Below are 22,256 nucleotides of genomic sequence, written 5' to 3'. Positions count from 1 at the left end.
TACTGCTGTCGGGCTTTCTAACAGCTGGTTAGGAAGACCTTTACAAGAAAGGTGAGGTCTTTGGCCGAGTCATCCTCATGTCAAACAGTCTGGGGTATTTTTGCTGACTCCATCTGGTGTCAGACCAACTATGTCCCGTTATCTCTAAAGCAGGAATATAAAGAGAAGTTTGATGTTTCTGTGAGGCAGTGGGGACTGCTGACATGGACATTTGTGTTATCTGAGGGCTTTGGGACAGGAAAAAAAGCTGTGTGTCAGCTGTTCTGTAGTGATCGCTCATGCACATACTCATATATGTATGTATTACGTGTATATACAGCATAAGAATAGACAGCAAATTCTGTCTGCCCCTTGCTTATGTGCAACACTGCAACTAAACAAATACAGAAGGTGGAGTGATGGCACCATGTCTGGGCTTGGTGTGCCTAGAGCAGTGTTGCCTCACCCCGAATACGGCCCTCAAGATGTGATACATCCTGGCTGATAGATCACACTCTTCCATACATACACACACAAACACATGATACTTACGACTTTGATCAATTTGCCCTTCTAGAGATTCTGATGACATATATAATTGTGCCCGCACAAAAAAAGCACAAGGACTGGAAAGACCAGGACCATATCTTTCACCTAATCTGATTAAAGTGAGAGCAAAACTGTGGCCATAGTTTTCCTCACAACATGATGCCACCACCTGTGAGTGAAATCACCCTCTGGAGGTGCCTCTCCATACTGTCTTCAGGGGAAGAAGGGGCTAGATTAGGGACCTTAGTGATTAGAAAATCACTAAGTGAGATAGGACAGATAAAGATCTTGGAAGCTTTTGCAAATTTGTGTTATTCTCATTAAAAGAAGAACTAAAAACAAGATCTCAAATTACTCAGATCCAAAATTTTGTGATAAACTCTAGGCTCAGTTTGAAAAGTTTATGAACAAATCAATTTTCCAGAGATTCATTCTGAGAGATCCTTATACAGTATTGATACAAAACCAGATCTAAATCAAAAACTTCTGTGTGCTAAGATAGGGGTTTGTGGCCAGGTAAGCTGAGTTCACTGCCTTAAGTAAAAAACTACAAAGGCTGCTCTACATAACATAGAATTAAGATAACTGAATTAAACTTTATTTGTGCCACTGGTTATTTTGGTCTAAAAATTTAATTATTTTTTTTTTAGTAAGAGTGTTATATTTTGTGTTTGAACACTTAACTTTCAGATTAATTACTTCAAGAGAAGTGTATACAAGACCTTACATAAACATCAGAATAAAACCACTGTGCACCAACATTAGCTATTTCAGTTTACCTGTAAAGAAAATTTATTCAACAGATGATATTAAAAAAACCCAAACAACAGAGAAGTCTGTGAGCTATAATTCTCAGAATTTGTAAAGGGCTTGAAGGATACTCCTTAGAAAGGACAACACGTTTCCAGTACATTCCAAAGGTACAGCAAACTAGAAGGAGTAGCAATCTACATGGGCTTGAAACATAGTGAATGTTTGCACAGACCTCAACACAAACCACCTGAAACTGCTAAATTTCAATCTTGCCAGCATATGTTTCACAAGCTACCAAGTGCAACGTGCCTGGAACTCTCTGTGGCTTCTCGTCACAGCAGTAGAATTGCATGATCTTTGGTAGTGTTCAGGAATCCTGGAAGCCATCTGGAACCCCCTGCTTGGGATATCCTTCCATGTCTCAATTTTTGAGATCTAATCTGCAAAGCTACCTCAAATTAAATGTTTTAGATCTGGGCTCACTAAGATTTTTTTAACGAAGGTAGAAATAAATTTTTGTAACTAAATCCTCAGAAATGGATCTTATTCCCACCATGGTGTTTCTTCCCTTTGTTCTTTCAGAATTTGAAAACAAACCATTGCCCTTCAGAGAGACTTGTTTTCTGTAACACTGCTTATGCAGACATCCCTCATATCATAAACAGCTGTCAGATCTGGGTCTTTGCTTCCAGGACTGCTTTATATGGGTTTTATTTCTCAGTAGGCTTCATCAGTGATAAAGTTCTGGAACTAAAACTGTCAAATGTTGTAACAGCTACTGTACAGTTTATAAGAAACACAAGTGGACTTAATTCAAACCAGATACCCATTAGAACTCACATTTATGTTTAGTTGGCATAAGAGAGAGAGACTGTATCACCATACCAGGGCTTTGATCATAATAATGAGCCTTGCCCACTATTGTGCATTCTTATCCCCTCTTTTCACACTTCCATTAGCTCCTCTCATTGAAAACCCACCATGGCTTGCAGCTCTCATGCCAGAACCTAACTTTTCAGCTCAAGTTGCAAGGATTGATGCTGGCTCCCTCATACACTCAAGTCCCGTTCTTAGTACCAGCCAGGAATAGTAACCATCAAACGATGATACGTTTTCTCTCTTAAGTGCCAAGAGACTCAACAGCATGTCTGTGTCCTGTGAATTCTGGTATGTGCTGCCTGCAGTGTCTGTTTCTATATATTCCTGCCGACTGCATGACTTCATTCAACTGTGTGATATTCCAGACAACACAACACTGCAAATAATGCTGGCACTTACCTGAGCTGCCAGTGCCTTCCGATGCACTTCTGGATGTTTTTGGCTGGCTCTGTTTGCTACTTGTTCGTACAGTGACTGAAGGAGGAACAGTGCTGCTGCTGTCTCCACGAATCGTCGAGAGATCCTGCATGCTAAAGCTCCTCAATCTTTCAGACAGGGCCCCCTGTCCCTAGTTAAACAAGCAAGCAAATAACACACATAAAAGTTAGATTCAACAGTGTATTTTATGACTTTTGTCTCCCTTGCTCATTGAAATCCATCAGGACAACAGGAAGAGACAAAATTGCCTGGTCCAGTAACCTAGAGAGGACAAAAAATGAGTTGTTAAAAGCATCATTTCCCTCTCTTTACTCTTTCTTTTGGAGTGGTTCTATATACAAAGTCATTCAAACTTTTGACAACAAGCATCTCTGATTCTTCAATGCAGTCATTTGGGCTTAGGGCAGCCTTGGCCACATCTAAAGTCGCAGGATGTTGTATCTTTCTGGTAGGTACTTTTCTTCACTAGGATCTGAGTCAAATAGGTGCTTGGTTTCAGAAACACAATTAAATGGTCTGCATCAAAATAACTCCCTTTTAAAGTTAATTATCTATGATGATATTTACCTTGCTGTTCTCAGTCATACACAGAATTTCCAGAGCACAGAAAATTTGAAAATTTAAATAAAAAGTTATTACTAAATGCAAAGAAATATTCCAGTGCTTTTTTTTTCTTGCAGCTTAAGGAAGAAATAAAGTAACACAACATTTTTCTTTCTTTTTAGACTAGTTCTCAATCAGGCAACAAACGTATTCCTTGGTGAAAAGAATGTTGCTGTTCTTTGTAAAGGATGGGTTGGTTAAAAGACATCTTTCGTCAAAACTATATCCCACCAAAAAGTTGACTATAATTATACCTCTTTCTGAATTCTGTAACCTCATACTACACCACCATTGCCATGACGTAAGAATGCCAGAAAATACAGTCAATACAGAACCTAGCTATCCTTCTCTGTTGGTTACGTTAAGTGACATTCAGAATATAAATAGCATAGCTGATAAAAAGTGCATTTAGGTTTTAATATTTTGTTGGGGGGAGGGTCTGAAAGACACTTCATAGCATTCACAGTCTTGAAAAAAATACTGAAATAAATACATAGAGCCTGATTATAAAATTATTTCTGCTAGTATAAATTGGGAAAAATTCAATGGAAGTTTCGACTGAGGTAAAATCAGAAAGATGGCACACAACAATAAATATTGCCCTGTTTAACAAAACAGAGAAGGCACATCCTAGTAATTCACACACCAGTTTCATTTAGATGTGTAAAGTACATAAGTGGAAGCATAGCCTGAATGCTGCCAGAGTGCTCTAGGCTGGGGCTGGACCAGCATACGTCGTGCTCCCTTCCGGGCTGCAGATTTGAGTATCCTGCGCACAAAACCAGGGTGCAGGTGAGGGGCCAGTGGAGAGTGCTCTGGTGCTGGCCTGGCACAGAGAAAGGACTCATCCTGACCATCTATGATCAAAGGCAAGACTGCACCACTCCTTGCTAAAGCAATTTGGCAACACTACCTGTCCCCCTAGTGCATTGGCATTGATACATTGTGAAGACAATGCATTAATTTACCCGCAAGTATTGATTTACCAACACCACTTCAGAAATTTTGCATGCAGAGTCATGGAAAATCACTGCTTCTACCCCATCTAAATGCCTTATCACTTTACTTTTAGGGACTGTAAGTAGACAAGGCAGCAGGTGCTTATAACTACAGCCACTGTGACGGTCTGCACTTTCTACATTGAAGAGAACTGCTAGATCAGTAATCTCGCAACTTTTCATCCTGAAGCTTTTTATACGTATATAACGAGTTCAGATTTCCTTCTCAGCTCCAGAGCATATCAGTTTAACCATGGGCAAGCTATCCATCCTGGACTACAGCACTTTTTTGCATCAGCAAGAAGCAAACAGCACACGACGATAAAGTCTTCAATGCTGCGTCCCTGAGCATCATCAGTAGAAGTATGCATCATCTGAGAAAAATAAAATTGAACTGTCCTTGGTAGGACAGAGTCATCTGGTAGAGCTAGCCAGGAAGATGCACTGGAATTTTTTTATTAATTTTACTGAACATGTGGTTTCTTAAGATCTTTCTACGTCTGCTGTGTTTGACAGCATTTTGCTTTTCTGCAGACTGCTACACAGAAGTGTCCACACACCCACCATGTTCTTCTTACAGACTTACTTTGCTCTTTTCCATTACCCTGTTCCACCTTCTGAAGTATTTTAAATGGATGGGGCTTTTTTTCTTGTATACCAAGACATTTTATTTTGCTGATTTTATATATTTGGCAGTGGAGTCCTAGGAGTTCTGTAAAAATCTCACCTATGCTATTGCATTCTCCAACCTGCCACAAGAGTTGATGTCTGAATTTTGGGTACTCCTGTGGCTGAGCCACTCCTGGGAGACGTTCTCACTTCAAGTGGCATCTCAAGTTGTTCCTCTTTGGCCAGTCTAATGTACATTTATTCTGCAGTTCATGGCTCCAGCTGTTACTGGGCTGGTATACTGAAATCTCCTTGCATGGCTGGTTAGCTGGGGGTGATCTCAGCTGCCCAGAGCTCAGAGCAGCAGAGTTCTGGATGGGTTTTGTAGCTTGCACTGAATTCCTGCACCACTATCCTATTCTCAGCAGCTGATTTAAAGCTAACACAGGACACCCTACCCTGCAGCCTGACTACAACAGACAGACCCCTAGCGAGAGCAATCAGACTAAACAGTATTTTGCTGTTGCAGAATGCCTGGACCAGCAAAGCTGGAGGGTTAGCAATCGACAAGCTGCTGTAACCTGAGTCCTGTATTGCTCCCACACCACCAGCTCAAGTGTCAGCAGTGCTCAAGCTTTTAACCTCCTCCCAGCAGCTCTGCTCAGCAGCTACCCAAATACCATTTCATTCCACCAAGCGATTTATGTATGCGAACATGAGTCAGATTAGAGACAAGATTCATGTGTCAGACCAACTTGGCAGGGATGATGACACTAATGCGCCCTTTTGCATTGAAAATGAAGAAGATATGTTAATATTCTTGCATTGCAACTTGTGATATAGTGGCATATAATGATCAAAGGCCTCAGAGAAAGCTATAAAACAACAAGGGCCTGGTATGTGCTTGTCATCTTGTGGGTCTGTAACATCAGCATATAGTACACAACCACAGCCTTAAACAGCCACAGCAGCTGTGCTAAAACAACTTTGATTTTCTCCAGGAAAGAAATTTTAAAATTGCCTTTTCTTGATTTTTGCTTTAATTTAACCTGAATTTATAACATCAAAGATAAAGGCTGCTTATCACATAGATAACAGCAAAATATTACTGTTCCTACCATTCCAGCAGTTTGTCCAAACCTCAGAAATGGCAGGAATAGCAAAGGTTTAGGCCAAGTGAGGAAACTGAACACGCAGGAAAGCCTGCGGACTTCCCTCCCATTTACTTTCCTTCAAAGTTTTGCACCTTCAGTCTGTGTAGAGATAGACTTGATGAAATTGCTCGTAGGATACAACATAACACAATTCTTTCCCAGTTGCCACATTTCTACCTGACCCCAGATAGAAACATGACAGAAAGTGTGATAATCAAAGATGATTACAACAGAATCAGGATGGTTTCAGAGTAAAACGGCAAATGTTGCTACCAACCTTAATTTCCCTGTCAGATAAGCAGCTGCTGTATATGAAATTACAAACATTTGCAAAGCCAGCACTGTGAGGGTCTGCACTGCTGTAGCTATCTGTTTTAGCAATAAAGATTTTATCCAGCTGTAATGCTTATTATTCCACAATAAGACTTATCACATATTAACAAAAGAAAAAACAAGTTAATAGCTTTATTTCACAACAGAATATATTTAGCACAGCACACATCTTGGGCAGTGTTTGGTTGAAACAGTTATATGGAAGATGAAGAGCAGCTGTTTCGGGGATAGTTGTTTACTGTCTTGGCCGTGAGCACACAGATGCTCTTCCAACTGCTACAGACATGGGAGATGTCCCAGGAATTTCAGCACAGAGTGTGTCTGCACAGAGAGAAGATCCAGGTCCCGAAGCTATCTATGTCCACGCTGCAGGCCAGAGGCACGTTTGCAGCATGTCCACACAGATCTGGGCTAGTTTTATCCTAGAGAATGCGACAGCAGTAATATCACGACAGTAGCTGGGGTGATATTTGACTGTGTCAACAGCAAAACAGCATTATGTTATTATACAAGCTTTTGAAAATGGGGACTGGGAGGGCTGTGGGACTATGGATGACATCACCTCTCCCTCTCCCATCACTGAACACCAAGTGACCTGTCAGGATGATTGTGCTGGCAGCGTGGGACCTGTATTTTGGGGACTTCATCCCCTGGTAGAGGACACAAGCATTAAGTGGTGCTGGAAGACTGCACCTTACTCTCCCTAGGCACAAGACTACCTGCCCAGACTTGACTTCTACCTCATCCAGCTTCTCCTAGGACACAGACTGTCCCCATAAGCATAGCACTTCTGATCCCATAGACAGTGGTTTCACTAGATGGTGAGGTTTCGGTGGCAACAACTAGGAGCAGGTGTCTCTCTGTTCCCTGCTCCCTGTAAGTGTACCTGCTCCCAAATTCATCTGATCTTCTTGCCTGTAGGAAAGTTCACCACATAGGTGAAGGTATGGCACAAGCTGAAAGCAGACTTCTTCAGGTACCTTCCTCTAAACGTTGCAGACATCGTCATCTCCAGAAATGAACATAACTGTGGGCCCAGAGCACAAACACTGATGCAACCAGTATTTGCTTGGAAGGATCAAATCTTTCCAAAAACTGAAGTCAGTATTGTGACAGGCACTGTCAAAGGCATTCCTTCAGAAATAGCTGGAATATCTGGAATTGTCTTACTTTACCTCTCTATAATTAATCTCTGCATTCACATTTGAAGTAAAACTTTCTAGAGGGAGATGATTCAGGAGTCTGGAAAAACTGGGTCTACATCCAATTGAATTATTCATTAAAAATACTCCACATATGTAGGTAGCTTTACATAGGGTCTGGGTAAAAAAAAAAACAACAACCTAGGAACATAATGTAAAAATCTGCAATTTATATAACAGTTCCACTAAATAGGATCAGAATATAAACAAATAACAGTGTCTAGATTTTCTCATACCTTCAGTCTGACAATCCAAAATAATTCTGTAGACATTATTCAGGCTTCAAAACATGTCTAATATGTACAAACCCCATTTTACAGCTGTGGAAACTATAACACAGCATGGTGAAGTGACATAAATCAGGAACCAATAAACGTCAAGTCATAAAAGAGAAGCTTTTAATATGATCAGTGTTAATACAGGATGGCATCTTCTGGCCTTATGCATCCTAAGATCAGTAGTTAAAGGCCAGGCAAGAGAACATTAAGTCACGCTCACCACACTTCCAGCACAATACTAAACCTGTTAATGTTCTCCTATCTTTTTGCTGTAACTTTAGTTAGCAGCTCCCCTCCACGCTAGCAGACATGTCTGCATGCATGTTACAGCCTCCATCCTTCAGATACTCACTACAAGGTGTAGTGCATGTTCCTAGGATGTCAGTTATCACTATGGTGTCCACAGGACTTCCCCAACCACACCTATCAGAAAGTGCTTGCAGAAGTGCATCTTCACTTCTGAGCCAAGGCCCGGCCTCACTAGCTCAACTGCAACCCCAACCACCCTAATGGGATTACAGCGGTGGGAGAGAGGCTCCCTTTACCCGTTAGCGAGAAAACAACAGCAAACACAGCAGCTTGGCTAATGCAGTAGCAACAACCTGAGTTAAGTGGGTTTTCCACATACAAAGCTCCCTGCCTGGTTGCTGGAGTCTCTCTGATTGCCAGAGGAGGACTTGGAAGGCATTCTGCTGATGAGATCAAAGACAGGCTTTTAAAGCTCAGCACGCAGGATCTACCCACTGGAAATAGAGCAGACAGCGTCTGGCCTCAGCCCAATCTCAGCTGAAAACAGTTCAAACTAGTCTAATGTAGAGGCAGATGTTAGTTAGGCATTAGTATAAGCACTCAGCAGATTACCTGCCCTTTTTCCTGGTCCAAATACAAGTGTAAATGAAGTAGCTGAGAGACCTAGCAAGGGAAAAAAGAGAGCCATTGTGGCAACGCACATAAAAGCTTTGCAAATAAGATCTATGTGAAGCATAAGTAATCGAGGCGAGACACTAGCACCATGTGCAGGGACTCACACACACATAAAAAGCAGGGACACCCACCTGTGGGCTACACCTTTGAATGTAGGTTGTCCCTTCCTCAGCTTTCCCAGAGAGGTGGGGAAACCACTCCAAAACCCCAGCTGACAGGGTGTTACCTAGCAAGTGTGTTTAAAGAGTACAGCAAATTATAAACACAACAGGCTGCCATTCCACTCCTTGCACTTGACCGATGCTCCCCACTGGAGAAACCCCCAGTGTCTGGCCACCTCGGTAATCCACTTAAGATCATTAAGAACAGAGTGCATTTATGACTAATTTAGGCACAGGATTAGGTGGGGGACACGTGGCAGTCATTTAGGACTGACCTCCTGGTGACTGACAGGTCTTCTGAGAAGTAGAGTAACACTGGGGAATTACTCATGGCAACAAGCGGGTGTTTGCACGCAGGTGCAGTATCACGCCTGGCTGCAGGCAGGCCCTGCTAAGAGCAAAAACATTTGCTTTGTGCTTTGAGCACAGGCCTCAGTGAAGGAGGAAATTGCTTCTGCCACCACATGAACACAAATATCCTAAAAGCAATATCCTTACAGCCAGGGCCTGCGTGCCATGCCTAGCCTGAAACAGCCACCCAGTTTGGAGGTGTCAGACAGTATTAAAGACTCAAAGGGAAACCAGCTGACGTTAATGTTGATGGTGGAAACTTAATTTCATCCACCCTTTTTGTTTGTGCAGTTCATTTCCTCTCCTGGGAACTGTTTGTTATTGTCTCTCCCAGCCTAGTCTCTCTGTATAAATTTATTGTTTGGTTCTGCTGCCTTGGGTGTTCACTGGCTATTGTCTGCTTCTTGGAGACACCAATGAAAGAGCCAACAAGAGAGATAAACTAGAAACAGCTATCTGGATGGTAGCTCAAACAGCACTGGGTTTTTCATGATTTGGGAAAAACAGATTCTCAAAGACTTAAGAATGAAAGATACATCACACCATGACAGAACAGTTCACAAAATACTGTGATCAGTGGCACTCTATCATATGGTTTAAGAAAGCCATTTGTTGTTCCTTTTTATTGATGTAACATAGCTCAGCCGTGAGATCTTTGATTTTGGATCCCAAATGGAAATCCTTTAAAGGAAGCTACTTTCAAAAGTAGCATGCTCAGTCAGCCCTTCTGAGACAACGCTAATGGGTCCCCAAAGGTTTCTCAAACTGTGTACTCTAAATCACTTCTGACTTCTGCAGCTCTTGATCATGTTACAGACCAGGACACACAATGTGGCCATTACAGATATGGTAGCTAGCAGATTGGTCAGAACTGCCCTCCGATACATTTCGTACATGAAGAAACACTCTCCTGTCAAGCAGTGGGATCTAATAATTACAAAGAGGCTTTATCCAGCATCTTAAAGGAAAGGATGCTCCCCACCCTCTGCTTCCCTCTTTCCCAATTAAGTAAAAGTGCAGTTCTCCACTGTCATGTCACAAAAGGTAATATCTCTCCCATAAAAGTTTTTGCTCCAAACTCCCACAGAAACTAGGTCTCAATTCTCATGGAAAATCAGGGATCTAAATATTGACTTTCAGGCAGTTGCACCGGCTATACCAGCCAGATACTAGAAATAAATGAAAAGATGCTGTTTGATTACAGAGGATAAAATCTAAATCATCACTAGCACTTCCCTTCAAGTGCCTGGCTTTAAAAATGAGCAAATGCACTGGGAAACTTCCCAATACATTTATTGCGCTAAGGGACCCTCAAGTAGGGGAGCTGCAACCCCCTAGGGGATGGGTGAGACCAAAGGTGAAAATGGAAGTGACAATGCCAGACCAGACTGGTGGTGGCAAGCTAAAGCAGTTTGGAAACTGCTGACACTGCACTCCTGAGAGTTAGAGGTGGATGCACATACTGAAACCCTCCTGACTTTGTCTGCATGCCTGGTCCTTTTAACCGATAACCAGAGTGATTGCTAGCTCTGGCAGCACCGCAAGCCATGTTTCTCCATGCATGAAAGGCTCCTGGACTGTTTCTCAGACTTATTAGGCACAAACAGGCTTTTCATCAACACCAATCATGCATGCCTGCTCCCTCCACCTCATTTATCATCTCCTGCCAAGACACTGCACCCACTGCCAGCAACACGCTGTGCCCCACTCCCCTTCTTAAAGGCAGGCTGTACCAAGGGGCACGCAATGGGCCATAGCACCAGCTGCTGTGCAAATAGTCCGTGCCCTACAGACGGGAGCGTAGAAGGACAGAGGAAGGTACGTTATCAGAAACCTCTGGGTTATGATGATCTGTTGGCTGTGAGATGTTTTCTGCAGCTCTCCTTTGAAGAACAAAGTTGAGGCTGCAGCTCCGGAATGGGTAAGTGGTTGGGAGCAGGATTTGTCTTGAGGGTAGGGAAAGATGTTGGCCTGTTTGGCAGAATTGGTTTGTTCAGGGTGAGGAATAAGGATACATGCAAACAGGATCTGGGAAACCCTGATGATGGGCAGGTCATAGAGACAGAGGAGGCAATGGCAGGGCTGGGCAGCATCTTGAGAAGGCAAGCAGGGAGAAGAGTTAGGGATTGGGGACAGGGCAAGGCAGCAAGTGGTAGGAGCCTCAGGGTGACAGACAGAGCATGAAAAAGTGCTGGGAGCATGGTGACAGCAAGGGAGTACATATGAGTGTGCTGGAGAAGGCTGGTGCTGCCTCCTAGCCATTGGTACCCCTCCTCACTGCAGCCACATAAGTGTCCCAGCCGCTTACATTGGAAAAGCTGACTGGTGCCAAGGAAAAGCCCACTTATGTCCAGGCCTCCATCTGTCAGCTCCATTGCCTGGCCAAGGTCTTGCACCTGCCCCACTACTGGGGCTGTAACAGCCTTGCTGCTTCTTCCCTTCTGCTGTGACCCAAAAGCAGGCTCTTTTCTGCCTCTCTTCTCCCTCGAGGTGAGCTGGAAAGAAGGTGGTGGTCAGTGCCCAGGGCTCTTTGGGAACAGGAATGGCTGAACTAGTTGGAACTAACTGAAAACACACAAAAAGCAGCAGGATTTACTGCTCGGTCATCTAATCCTGCCACTTAGGACTGATCTACTTGAAGTCACAGCATGTGACAGAATGACCAAGCAATGAGGACAGGATTACAGAGTCCCAAATGAGATTATGCTCCTTGGTGGGGATGCAGGCTGCTGGTGGCAGGGAAAAGATCTGTGTTGAGCACCTAGTACGGGTAATAAGAGCAGATCTCCAATGCTCTGTCTGCTTAGAGCTTCAAAAATAGACTCTGTGGAGAGAGAAAACACCCAAGCGAGCCAGCTGGGCAGACTCAGGGTACTTGGGACACTGACAGCTCCTCAGCCTGTAAAATGAATTGGCACAGGTTTGTGCCAGTGTTAGCACAACTGTGGCTTCAAAACAAAACAGAGCAGGGGAAGGGAGCAGGAGGAAGGGGAAGGCAGACAAGCCTGCAGTTGGCTAACTAAAACTGTACGCTGCTTAAGATAGAAAGGGGAAAGGGCCAGAGGATCAGAGATAAGGAAGGCGTGGCTCTGCACAGCTTGCATCACCTCAGCATGTGGCAAACATGTAAGCAGCAGCCTGTTACACACAAATGTAATCAGCCAGCTGCATTGTGCTGCATAAATAAAAAGGTGATGGATTTAAAAAAAAAAAAAAAAGATAACAGATAAAAAGAACAAAGAGATGGGCTTTACCCAAAGATGTTAACATGAAAGACAAAAGAACATGATGGATCCTGTGGGTACACAGGATCAGTTACCACAGCTCAGAGAGGAAGAAGACAGCTATGCACAGTGGAAGACATGTCTCCAAGTACAGGAGCCTTTGGATTTAAGCTAATTTGCTGAAAACAGGTCTGTACAGAGTACACTTTCAGCCCAGCAGCTCAATCTGTATTTGCTACTAGAAGATACTGATCTGCAAAGCCTGAGGGTCCATTTCTTAATAACAAAAGTATCTTTTTCTCACCCATTAATCCAAGCAAAGCAGGAAATAAAACAGATCCTCACACTGACTTGCTGCTAAAAGACACATTTTCTGTGGCAGCTGCAGGAGCTCAGTGCTTCTGAATAGATGGTCATCTCTATAAGTTCCAATTCTAACATGTTCCATTTAAAGGCTGAAACCCAATGAACCTGTTCAGGGCTCACTAACCCATCAACACTCAACACTTATCACAGGGTAGCTGGATACCCTTAAACCTTGGCATTGGGAAAGCCAGTATAAGCCTTAGAAATAGTATGCTCTTTCCTCTCCCCCTGGAAACTTCCCCTGAAGGACAGCACTGCAGTCTTGTGTGGCATCTGTCTCCTCAAAGTGTTTTCCAGATAATTTGCCATTTAAACTTCTCTCATGCAGAATAATCTAGCTCTGTTATACCTCCTTCTCAAGTGAGCAATTAAGGGCATTGACATACATTTAAGAGCAGCTGAAAACCTGTTTTCAGGCAAGAGAAAGCCGTTACCACCCATACCTGCTTGTATCACTCCTCTCTTTTCATAGCAGCAGGAACAGCTAAAAGGAGACACATCCACACCCGACCACTCACATCTCACATCCTGAGTACCTGAGGAACCCCAGGTCAGCACTTCTGTACTTCAACACATCAGGCTGTAAATCACAGCCATTCAGCTCCCCCTGCCCGAAAGACAACAATTTCAGTGTGAGAAAGGCAAGGGACAGAAGCTGCTTTAACCATTCTTGACTATTATACCATGAAGAGTAAATGTATTAAGGTGTGGTTCCATAAGCAGCAAAGCTAATCTGCTTCCCACAACCAAGAAGGGATGATCTTGCTTTCCTCCCCTCTGGTCATACTCCTCATAATGCAGTTTCATCCCTTCCCTTGTGCTGGCTCAGGTACTCGAGACACATTTGTGATCTCAAAAAACAGTATTCCCTTTCTTTCTCTTTCTGGATTAGCTTTCTGATAAATCAGAGATAACCTGCGGAGGTCCAAAGAGCTGGTGCACAGTAACTCACTGGGAGCAGGAGCATTATCCCATTCTGGAGGAAAGCTGTTAGATCAGCTCACCCTGTCTCTTGGATCTGCACCCTGAGGCATACAGAAGCCAGGAACTTGCTGGAGGCCACGTACTGAAGTGCCGAAGGAAGCCAAGAGGCCTATTTTTCCTCACATATTCAGAGTAATTTAAATGTCAAGGCTGAAGCAAAGACATGAAAGTCCTTGCTTTGCTCTAAAAATCAATCAATCCATCCATCCATCAACAACCTCTCAGTCTTATCAACAGATCATTCCCCTCCCTGAAGTAGTGTGCAGGAAAGACTCTTCTGGTCCATTCACAGGCTACAGTATCTTAACTGTTTTCTCTCAAATTAGGCTGGCAGATGTGCCATACAACAATACCACACAAGTCACAGTGTTTCTTTTTTCCACCACTGAATGGGGAGCTTCATTAACTCATGCAAAACAATAGCTTCCTTGTACTCCGGAGACTTTTCTCCCTTCTACCCAGCTTCCCATTGCCACTAGAGCCACATTTCAAGACAGTGAGATTCTTAAGAAAAACAAGAGAAAAGCGTAACAGTGGGAAGAAAAACTGTGGTACTGACTGCTCATTCACGTTGAAGAGCTAATGAAGACACAGTTACAGTCCTGAGATGAACAGGTTGGCACTGTGCATCTGGGCTACTGTTGAGCTTCTCATACTCAGGAGCTACCCAAACAGGAACTAGAGTTCCTTTGGGATTCACACATAGTTTCTCACTGTGTCCTAAAAAGGGCTCTAGCACAGAGTCTGCAGCACCTTGTAAGGAGGGGCTCAGAGCAAAGGCAGTGCTGCAAAACAGGCACTCCCAGAGCCTATTTATGTCTATGGTGTGACTTCTTCAGGTTTACACAGCAGCAGCGAAAGTGTTAAGTGCCATGGAGGTGCCATACGAATGTTGTTTTGTTGGGCATATAATAAACAGCTTTGCCTTAGCTCCACATTTATCCCAGGCTTCAGTGCAGGTCTGGATTAGCTAGCAGTGCCTGGGTTAGCAGAGCCTCCCCCCTGAAGAACAGTTAGAAGAACTAAGCCAGGCCTGACAGCCTGCACCATGCTTGGCAGGGAAAAGGAAGGCAATTTTTGGTTTTTCTTTGGAATGGGATATAGCTTTTACATATTCTTGTGATCCTACATGTGCATGGCACACCCCAGGGGCTCTCCACTTCTATAACACCATGTATTCAACATGCTTTACAGACTTTATGGTATTTGGCCTCCTAAGGATGTATTATGCATTTTTACAGAAGGTAAGGCCAAGACATACTAAAATGATGTGCCTTAGGTCATATGAAAACCATTTCACAAAGGAAAATAATTTCCTCCAACTCCCATTCACATGCTTTTCCTAATACCAGTACCTACCTTACCCATATGTTTCTACTATCCTTTTGCAAGAAGCATTGTATCTGACTGCATGAAAGTCGTATCTTTTGTACAAGCCTTGCCCCCAAAACACAAGGGGATAGTCACTGCACACATCTACCCTGAGCCATGATAATCCACCACCAGAGAGGAGGACCACAAAATGCAGTTATCAAGTCCTTGCAGCTTTTACACAAACAAAGAAACAGAGATAACAGCTATTTTCTGATTTTGGCTCTAAGCCAGGAACAGAATACAGGATACACCTCCTCAAGTAAGACCATTCAACCAGTGTCTACTCATTCTCCAGAAGTGACTATTGCCACTTCCCATTCACTCTTACATAAATATGTCACCAAAGAGTTATACACCAGATATGTCATGCGTAAGCCTTGCAGACAACCTTTTAGCCTTCATGAGCTTCAAATCACATCTGTTTTCTGTCTGTACCCAAACTGTAAGTCACTAGATCCTCCAGACTTCTCAACAACTCAGCATAACAAATGAAAAAAATGGGGTGCAGATGGCTTTTCCCTTCACTGCAGAAGGTGCTGACCAAAAAAAATAAAAATTTCCCTGCTAGGGTGTTAACTTGTTCACCTAACATCAGCATCTTTCATGGAAGTATGCTCCTATTTTGACAGTGAAAATGAGGAGCACAGGCTGTGATGAAAGAATTGCTAATGCTACTGATGGAAAACACAAAATTCAATAGAGACCTGAAGCAGATCCCAGCCTTAACCCTGTATTTCCAACCTCCTATAGGTTCACTAGGCACCACACTTCCTGTCTTCATCCCAAGAGGCACCTGTGTGGCTGGTGAATGGGAAATTGGGAGGCGTGATCAAAATCACCGTGAGAATCCCTACCCTCACCATCTCTCCCCCTCCTCACTGTAGCTGCTGTTGGCAATGGATGAAGATAAGATGCTAATCCTGACCCGCACCTTTACCTTTGAAGCTGCCATGACGGCTGCCGTGGCTGCGACGTTCAGCCCCCGCTTCCCAAAGTGCACAAGGGCATCATAGCTCCGGTCTTTTGCCTGGACGAGGCAGTCATCGATCTCCTGTCACAGCAGACAACAAAACAAACACACACAAACAAAAAACACAACACAAGAAGTTCAGAGTGTTCCTAGCCTCAGATTCTCGGCACGGCCAGGTCACCTTTCATGGAGGTAGATAGATATCCTCCATTTCCTCCACCTCAGCTGGAGAGAAGTTCACAGCCAATGTTTGCAAAGAGGAAAGGTTTGCAGGGGAACAGTAATTCCCGTTGCAGGCTTTGGGAACCCTTTATACTGTGAATGGAAGATTGGGACCCGAAGTTCAGATACACTTGCATAGTGCAACCACCACCAATAGGTCCTGGAAGCAAGACAGATAGATCCACCTGGGCAGAATGGACCAGGAGCCATTTGCAATGTGCGGAGTCTAAAGACAAATAGATTGCCCCATTGTTAAAAAGAATCATATTACGACACCAGGCAGCTGGAGCTGTACTGCCCTGCATCCAGGACTGCTGGTCTCAGAAGTATCTGAGATCTCTCTTGCACATCACTGCAGGGGCCACCTTCAACATGCCTATGGAACTGGTAGGTCCAGAGCTTCTGGACTTTGATGCCGCTCAATATACAGTGAAATAGTTATGAAAGTACCTGCCCTCACCCTGCCCTCCCTCAAGACACATGGGTCTGGATGATAATGGATGACAATGACTTCTAGTACTCAGCTACTGGATGTTCTGGGTTAGTAGGGACTGGAGGCTGTTCAGCGATTCCCTTCTTATTCCAAGCAGGTAAGAGGTGGCAACCCAAAATGCATGAGTACTACTTGTGAGAAGCATAAGCAGAAGTTCCCAGGAAGCAGAGAGACAGGGGATTGATCCCTACAGTCCTTCTTGGACAGGACTGAGATACAACTGTTCATGCACTGCCTGTGGCCAAACAGAGATCTTACATTTCCATAGTTGCCAATGTAGGAAACAATTATTCGTTTCTTAGTAGTCTGCATGTTGATATATGACCAATAGCTATTCTTGGCCCATGTATTCACATGAACCAAATGGATCTGCCTAACAATGTCTCATTCACAGCCACAGGAATCTTCTAGGCAGGCAAATGATCCAAGCTGTAATGAACCCCGCCCCAAAATTAGCATTAATTTCAGCAAAACATTTCTTAACCCAGGACCTAACATGCTACATGCCTTACTTAGCATGCTATACATCTCCCAGGCAGGCAAGTGCTTGCTAAGCCCATTTTATAGACTGGCTGGACTGTTTCTGTCTCATTGCTGTACAGTGTTTTAGGCAGAGCTGGGAACAAAGTTAAGGAGCCCTGGCTGCCAGCGCCTGTTTCTCTATTTGTTATATCCAGTCACAACATCGCACTCCAGGTATATTCAGCCAGTACATGCAAAGCAGCTTAGGAGGTATTTTTATCCCACTCCCTCCCAACTTCCCAAGTGCACAAAGATGAGTTAATATGTGTGAGTGTGCTGAACAGATGGCCAGTATTTAAAAACACAACAACTACAAAGAACGAAAACACCAGCCAAAAGGAGATGATAAAATGACAGAGGACAAGAATCGGCAGCTCCCAGTCCTTCAATGAAAATGAGTGATACAAAGACTGGAATAAACACACTCTAGATCTGCTCCACCCAGAGAGGACCTGGGCACCTGTGATTACCTTTTCTTTTGAAGACAGTGTTGGATGAACAAATTTCCTGTACAGGAGGCTGGAACCTTTTGTGTATGGAGACAGCAGCCAAGCTACAAAAGCTATTTTGAGTTCATAGTAGAATGGAAACCTAGAAGAAAAAAAGCTGTTAATGTCTGCCCCCAATTTAACCACTGCCCTTAATTAGAGATGCTCAGCATGGGAAGGAACTGGCTGGTCTAGCTTAGGGTAGCTTTTGCTTACTAAAGAATCCCAAGACCAAAACACATCCACTCACCTTTGCATACATCTCAACTAGGCATGCAGGTAAATCTTTACTTGGGTATCAGGGCCATTATTTAATGGTCTGGAAGAGACTGCTGTGTGATAAAAGGAGCTTTCTATATGCAAATAGCACAGGTGCTGTATTCATAGCGTCCTCAGTCACTATGAGGGAGCAAAGAGCAAACCAGCAAACCAATATGTCATTGATATATTTATGCACTTTTCATCTCTCTGCCTTTCTGCTTTTAAGATAACACTTACCTGACTGAAACTGAAATTTAAGAAGCTTTTGTCCAAGCAACATGTATCATAAAGGTGCAGAGTCATACTGGGGCTTTCAGGTAGCACTGCAAAATATGCAGTGGACTTAACTAAGAACAGGACATGCTTTAGCTGTAACAAGCCAGGGACTTCTTGAGATTAGATTATCCTGACTCTTTTCTGGAGGACAAAGCCTAGAGCTCAAGGCTGGCCAGCCAGCAGCATCCTCATATGGTCAGACATGTTGCTGCCAGCAGTGTGACAAACCAGTACCTTTTATAGGCAGGGGCAAGCAAGAGCAGTGCAGAGACCCTGTGATAGCTGTGCACCAGCCCAGCTGGACTCAGACAGACTCCTGCTGTACTAGCACAGAACTGTCACCAAGCCAACTGGGCCATACAGTGTCCAGGTCTGACCTAATGGGCCTCTGCAATGCTCGACTCTGAGATGGATTTTCCAGGTTGGTCTTCCACCTCACTGAGGATCTCTAGAACATATTTGATTTCATAGGCTGGACACCGAGAGGCCCACATAATACATTCTCCAAAAAAACCCAAAGCTCCAGATGAACACAGTGGAGACAGATCCGCATCCAAATTAGATAGAGAGACAGTAACATCTTTTATCTCCTTTCCAACAGATCTGACATGTTGCCAAGTACTCCCAAATCCTCTTTGTTTGGAGGACTCACTAGAGGAATGCAGTGCTATGCAGGAACAGGCTTTAGGTGAGGGCCATGCACTACAGTTAGATTTTCATTGTGAAGTCTACTGATCTCACTGGTTTCCCCTAGAAAGGCCTTACTAAAAAGGGCAACCAAGCAACAAACATTTCCAAACTTGAGCATCCGTATTTAAGGAACTGAATCTGATAACCGGGCATTTATGTGTTGTCGACCTGACAGACATCACCAGGAATCCTTCCACTGACATCAGAAAGCCCACATCAGTATGGACTATCACTGTCCTCCATCATACTGTAAACCCAACCTAACCAGGAACGGACCTGGCAAAACATCCCAGGAACAACCACACACACAGCAACTTACAAAGTCCTGTGCTGCAGGGCTGCTGCTGCCTGATCCCTAGTCTGTGTATTTACTGTAGGACACAGCTAGCAAATCTAGAACTATGCCTGTAGTTAAAGCTGCTGTTGTCTATGTGATGATCTCTGCAAGCATCCAACTTGGCAATCAGCTGTGCTTCTCTCTGACAGGCAGGGGACTGAGACTCCTGTAATGATTTCTTCACTAATGAGATACCACTGAGCAGTTCCATCTTCTTTCTTGCTTTTCCTATGACAGCACTGAGAAAGGAAGCATGGCTCCTCCAGACAAAACACCTCTATGTACCTGAAGCTGCTAACCCCATGTTTAGGTGGCAGTGCAACTTTGTGTCCCTTTTTTCCCCTTGTAAACATTTCTATTTTCTTTCCATCTCATGCCGAAGATCCTCTCCCATCTGGTGCTCACCAGCAAAGAAAGATATCCGTGAAAGTCTCTGCTGTCGTGAAGAGCGCAAATATGATCCAGTACATCATCCATTTGACCTGGTAATCAAAAACAGTAGCTGGTTCATTTGTCCACAAGAGCCTCAAACTATCTCTTAGAGGCACAAATGCACAGAATAATTTTCACAGAAAAAAAGGTTCTTCCCCTCCCCTCTGTGTATTTAACAATTACTGTGGATTTGAAGATGCCAGAGCTCCTCCCACCTCAGCACGTAACACATCAGATTTCCACAGACACCCTTGGGAAGGAAGATTGTGGCCTTTAGGACTGGTCTCATGAAAAGAGAAGCAGCCTGACTCTGTCCTTACAGAGGAAGCTCCACCAGCCAGCGGAGGACCACAGCCCTATCACAGGGCATTAAAAATATCACTTGGCTCATCTTAATAGCAAAGGTTAATACTAGGGTGTTGGCAAAACTTCAGTTAAGGCAAAATGTAATTACATAATATTTACAGGCAGGGGAAACTAGCCAGGAAGAGATAAAGAGGTAACTGCCCATCCCATGACTCAGGGCTCAGGAGCACAATCAACTCAGCACAAATTATTGAATTAGTGTGCATCACTTGAGTGGTGGTGCCTCCTCACATCCACACCCTGAACATATTGCAGTGACAAGGGCAAGTGCATTAGCTTAAATCCCTTACCTGGGCCTTAGGTGAGAGTATTTTACTTCACATTGGTAGTGAAAGCACGTGCTGTGCTGTCACTGTGTTCAGATATAGTGGGTGGACTGTTTGGTCGGTGATTTATGGACCATCTCCTTTGCGGTCAGAAAAGTCTTTGGGCCCTGTGACTTGGTCAGGGAAACTATAGTATCTTGAGTATTTCAGGAATCTGGGGATTTTTGTCACTGAGCACTAAATGGCATTAAAAAGCACAGATAAACTGTTCTGATGTACGCAGTATCAGTTCTTCTTGGGCTGCAAAGGAACAGTGTATTTGTTATATGCCATCAGCACTTCCAGTGATTTTTATCAAGTGATGTGGTGCGCCTCTTCTGCAGCACTGTCACCGCAGAGATGATGTGAGGAATAATATCCAAACACTGGAGATGAGAGAGAAACCTTTTATTCCCCCTCAATATTTTTTTTCCCCATTGCAAAATTGTAAAACTTAAAGAACAAACAGCTTTAAGAATCTGTCTTTCCAAAGGAAAGGAGATGGTAAGACAAAAGTTGTTAATTTAACTGAAAATTGTTGTCTGATCAGCTATATTTAAAAATGGAGATCCCTTAGCAACTTTGCTGGAATGTTAGAAAGCTTAAGGAAGTAAAATACATGAAAATCCATGAATTAAGAGAATTGGACTGTGTTACCTAAGGTTAGGATAATTGCAACAGAGTGAAGGAAGGCTGGAAAGAAGGCAGTACTAGAGGGATACCTACACCAGGTACTGCTCTGGGGAAGGGAGGATGGAGGTGGCAATAAATGTGGATCTCACCAGCTCTGAAACGGCCCCAACACAGTGGGGACAGTACCTGTAGTTTCCCTCCATCTCCCTGCAGGTACTGAAATTATTCCCTGAGCACCTGTCACTCAGCTATATAACTGCTCTCCTGGGATTTACATGTATATTCATATTTAGTGTTATAGCAGTAGAATGGCACTGCCAAATGCCTGAGAGCAGTATCTTCCCAGGGCAGCTTCTGCCAGACTTTTTACATAACTGCAACTCCCTCAAAGCCTCACTGCCAGCACAGTTCTCAGACATTACTGCCAGCAAAACTTTAAAACACACACCAAGATCTGCTGTGGGTGGGCTTGGATCAGCTTAAAACACCATTTATCCAAATTACTATTACCAAGCGGAATAAAAGTAAACTACAGTGATAAAAGTTTTGACTAATAAATGAAAGTTTGTATTGTGTCAGGGTAAATTACTACTATTTTTTTTTTCAATCAGACCTTAATGGACGCACTGCCACAACTGGTGTGTTAAACTGAAAAACAATTCTAAGCTCAAACCAGGTCTTAGATCAGCTGTTCTCACATTTGGGTCATGACTCCACATGTCTGATACAAGTTCCTCTTTTGCAATTGAATTTCCAACAGGAACTGGACCCTTCAACAAAATACTTTCCAAAAACAGACTATGGAAACATTAAGTATCAGTGGCAGACACTGATTGGGGATGCTAGCATATGTCTTCAGCATTTCCAAGCAAAGGGTGTACAAACTTTGAGAAGCACAGCTGTGCAAGGCCTGCAAGGACATTTTGCCTTAAGTATCTGATGTGTTCTGTAATGCTTAAGATTCTCAGCATATCCAAAACCATTATCTGAAGGAGGGGACTGAGAGAAAGAAAAAAAATCTCAGCAGCCACAGTGGGTCCCAGTTTGAGCTTGCACTAAGGACTTAATGGGATAGCCATCTATGCTGTTACCCAGAGGAGAA

General features: G+C 43.6%; 1 protein-coding gene across 13 annotated transcripts in view; it reads right to left on the bottom strand.

Annotated features, from left to right (window-relative positions):
• The window catches only part of REEP1 (receptor accessory protein 1), a 70,511-nt gene that overhangs the window by 19,857 nt on the left and 28,398 nt on the right, over positions 1 to 22,256 (bottom strand). For 9 of the 13 annotated variants that reach the window (XM_055710981.1, XM_055710992.1, XM_055710999.1 and 6 more), the window contains exons 3-7: positions 19,824 to 19,900; positions 17,837 to 17,957; positions 16,097 to 16,210; positions 8,637 to 8,687; positions 2,560 to 2,728 (exon numbers count right to left, since the gene is read on the bottom strand). In XM_055710981.1, coding sequence (XP_055566956.1) covers positions 2,560 to 2,728; positions 8,637 to 8,687; positions 16,097 to 16,210; positions 17,837 to 17,957; positions 19,824 to 19,900 — 532 coding nt within the window. The other 4 variants (XM_055711004.1, XM_055711027.1, XM_055711039.1 and 1 more) reach the window with 3 other exon arrangements.

This window comes from Falco cherrug, chromosome 1 (assembly GCF_023634085.1).
Source record: "Falco cherrug isolate bFalChe1 chromosome 1, bFalChe1.pri, whole genome shotgun sequence".
In the NCBI taxonomy this organism is placed as follows: Eukaryota; Metazoa; Chordata; class Aves; order Falconiformes; family Falconidae; genus Falco; species Falco cherrug.
Note: the sequence above shows the minus strand (reverse complement) of the source record. Positions and strands in the feature narration are given on the sequence as shown.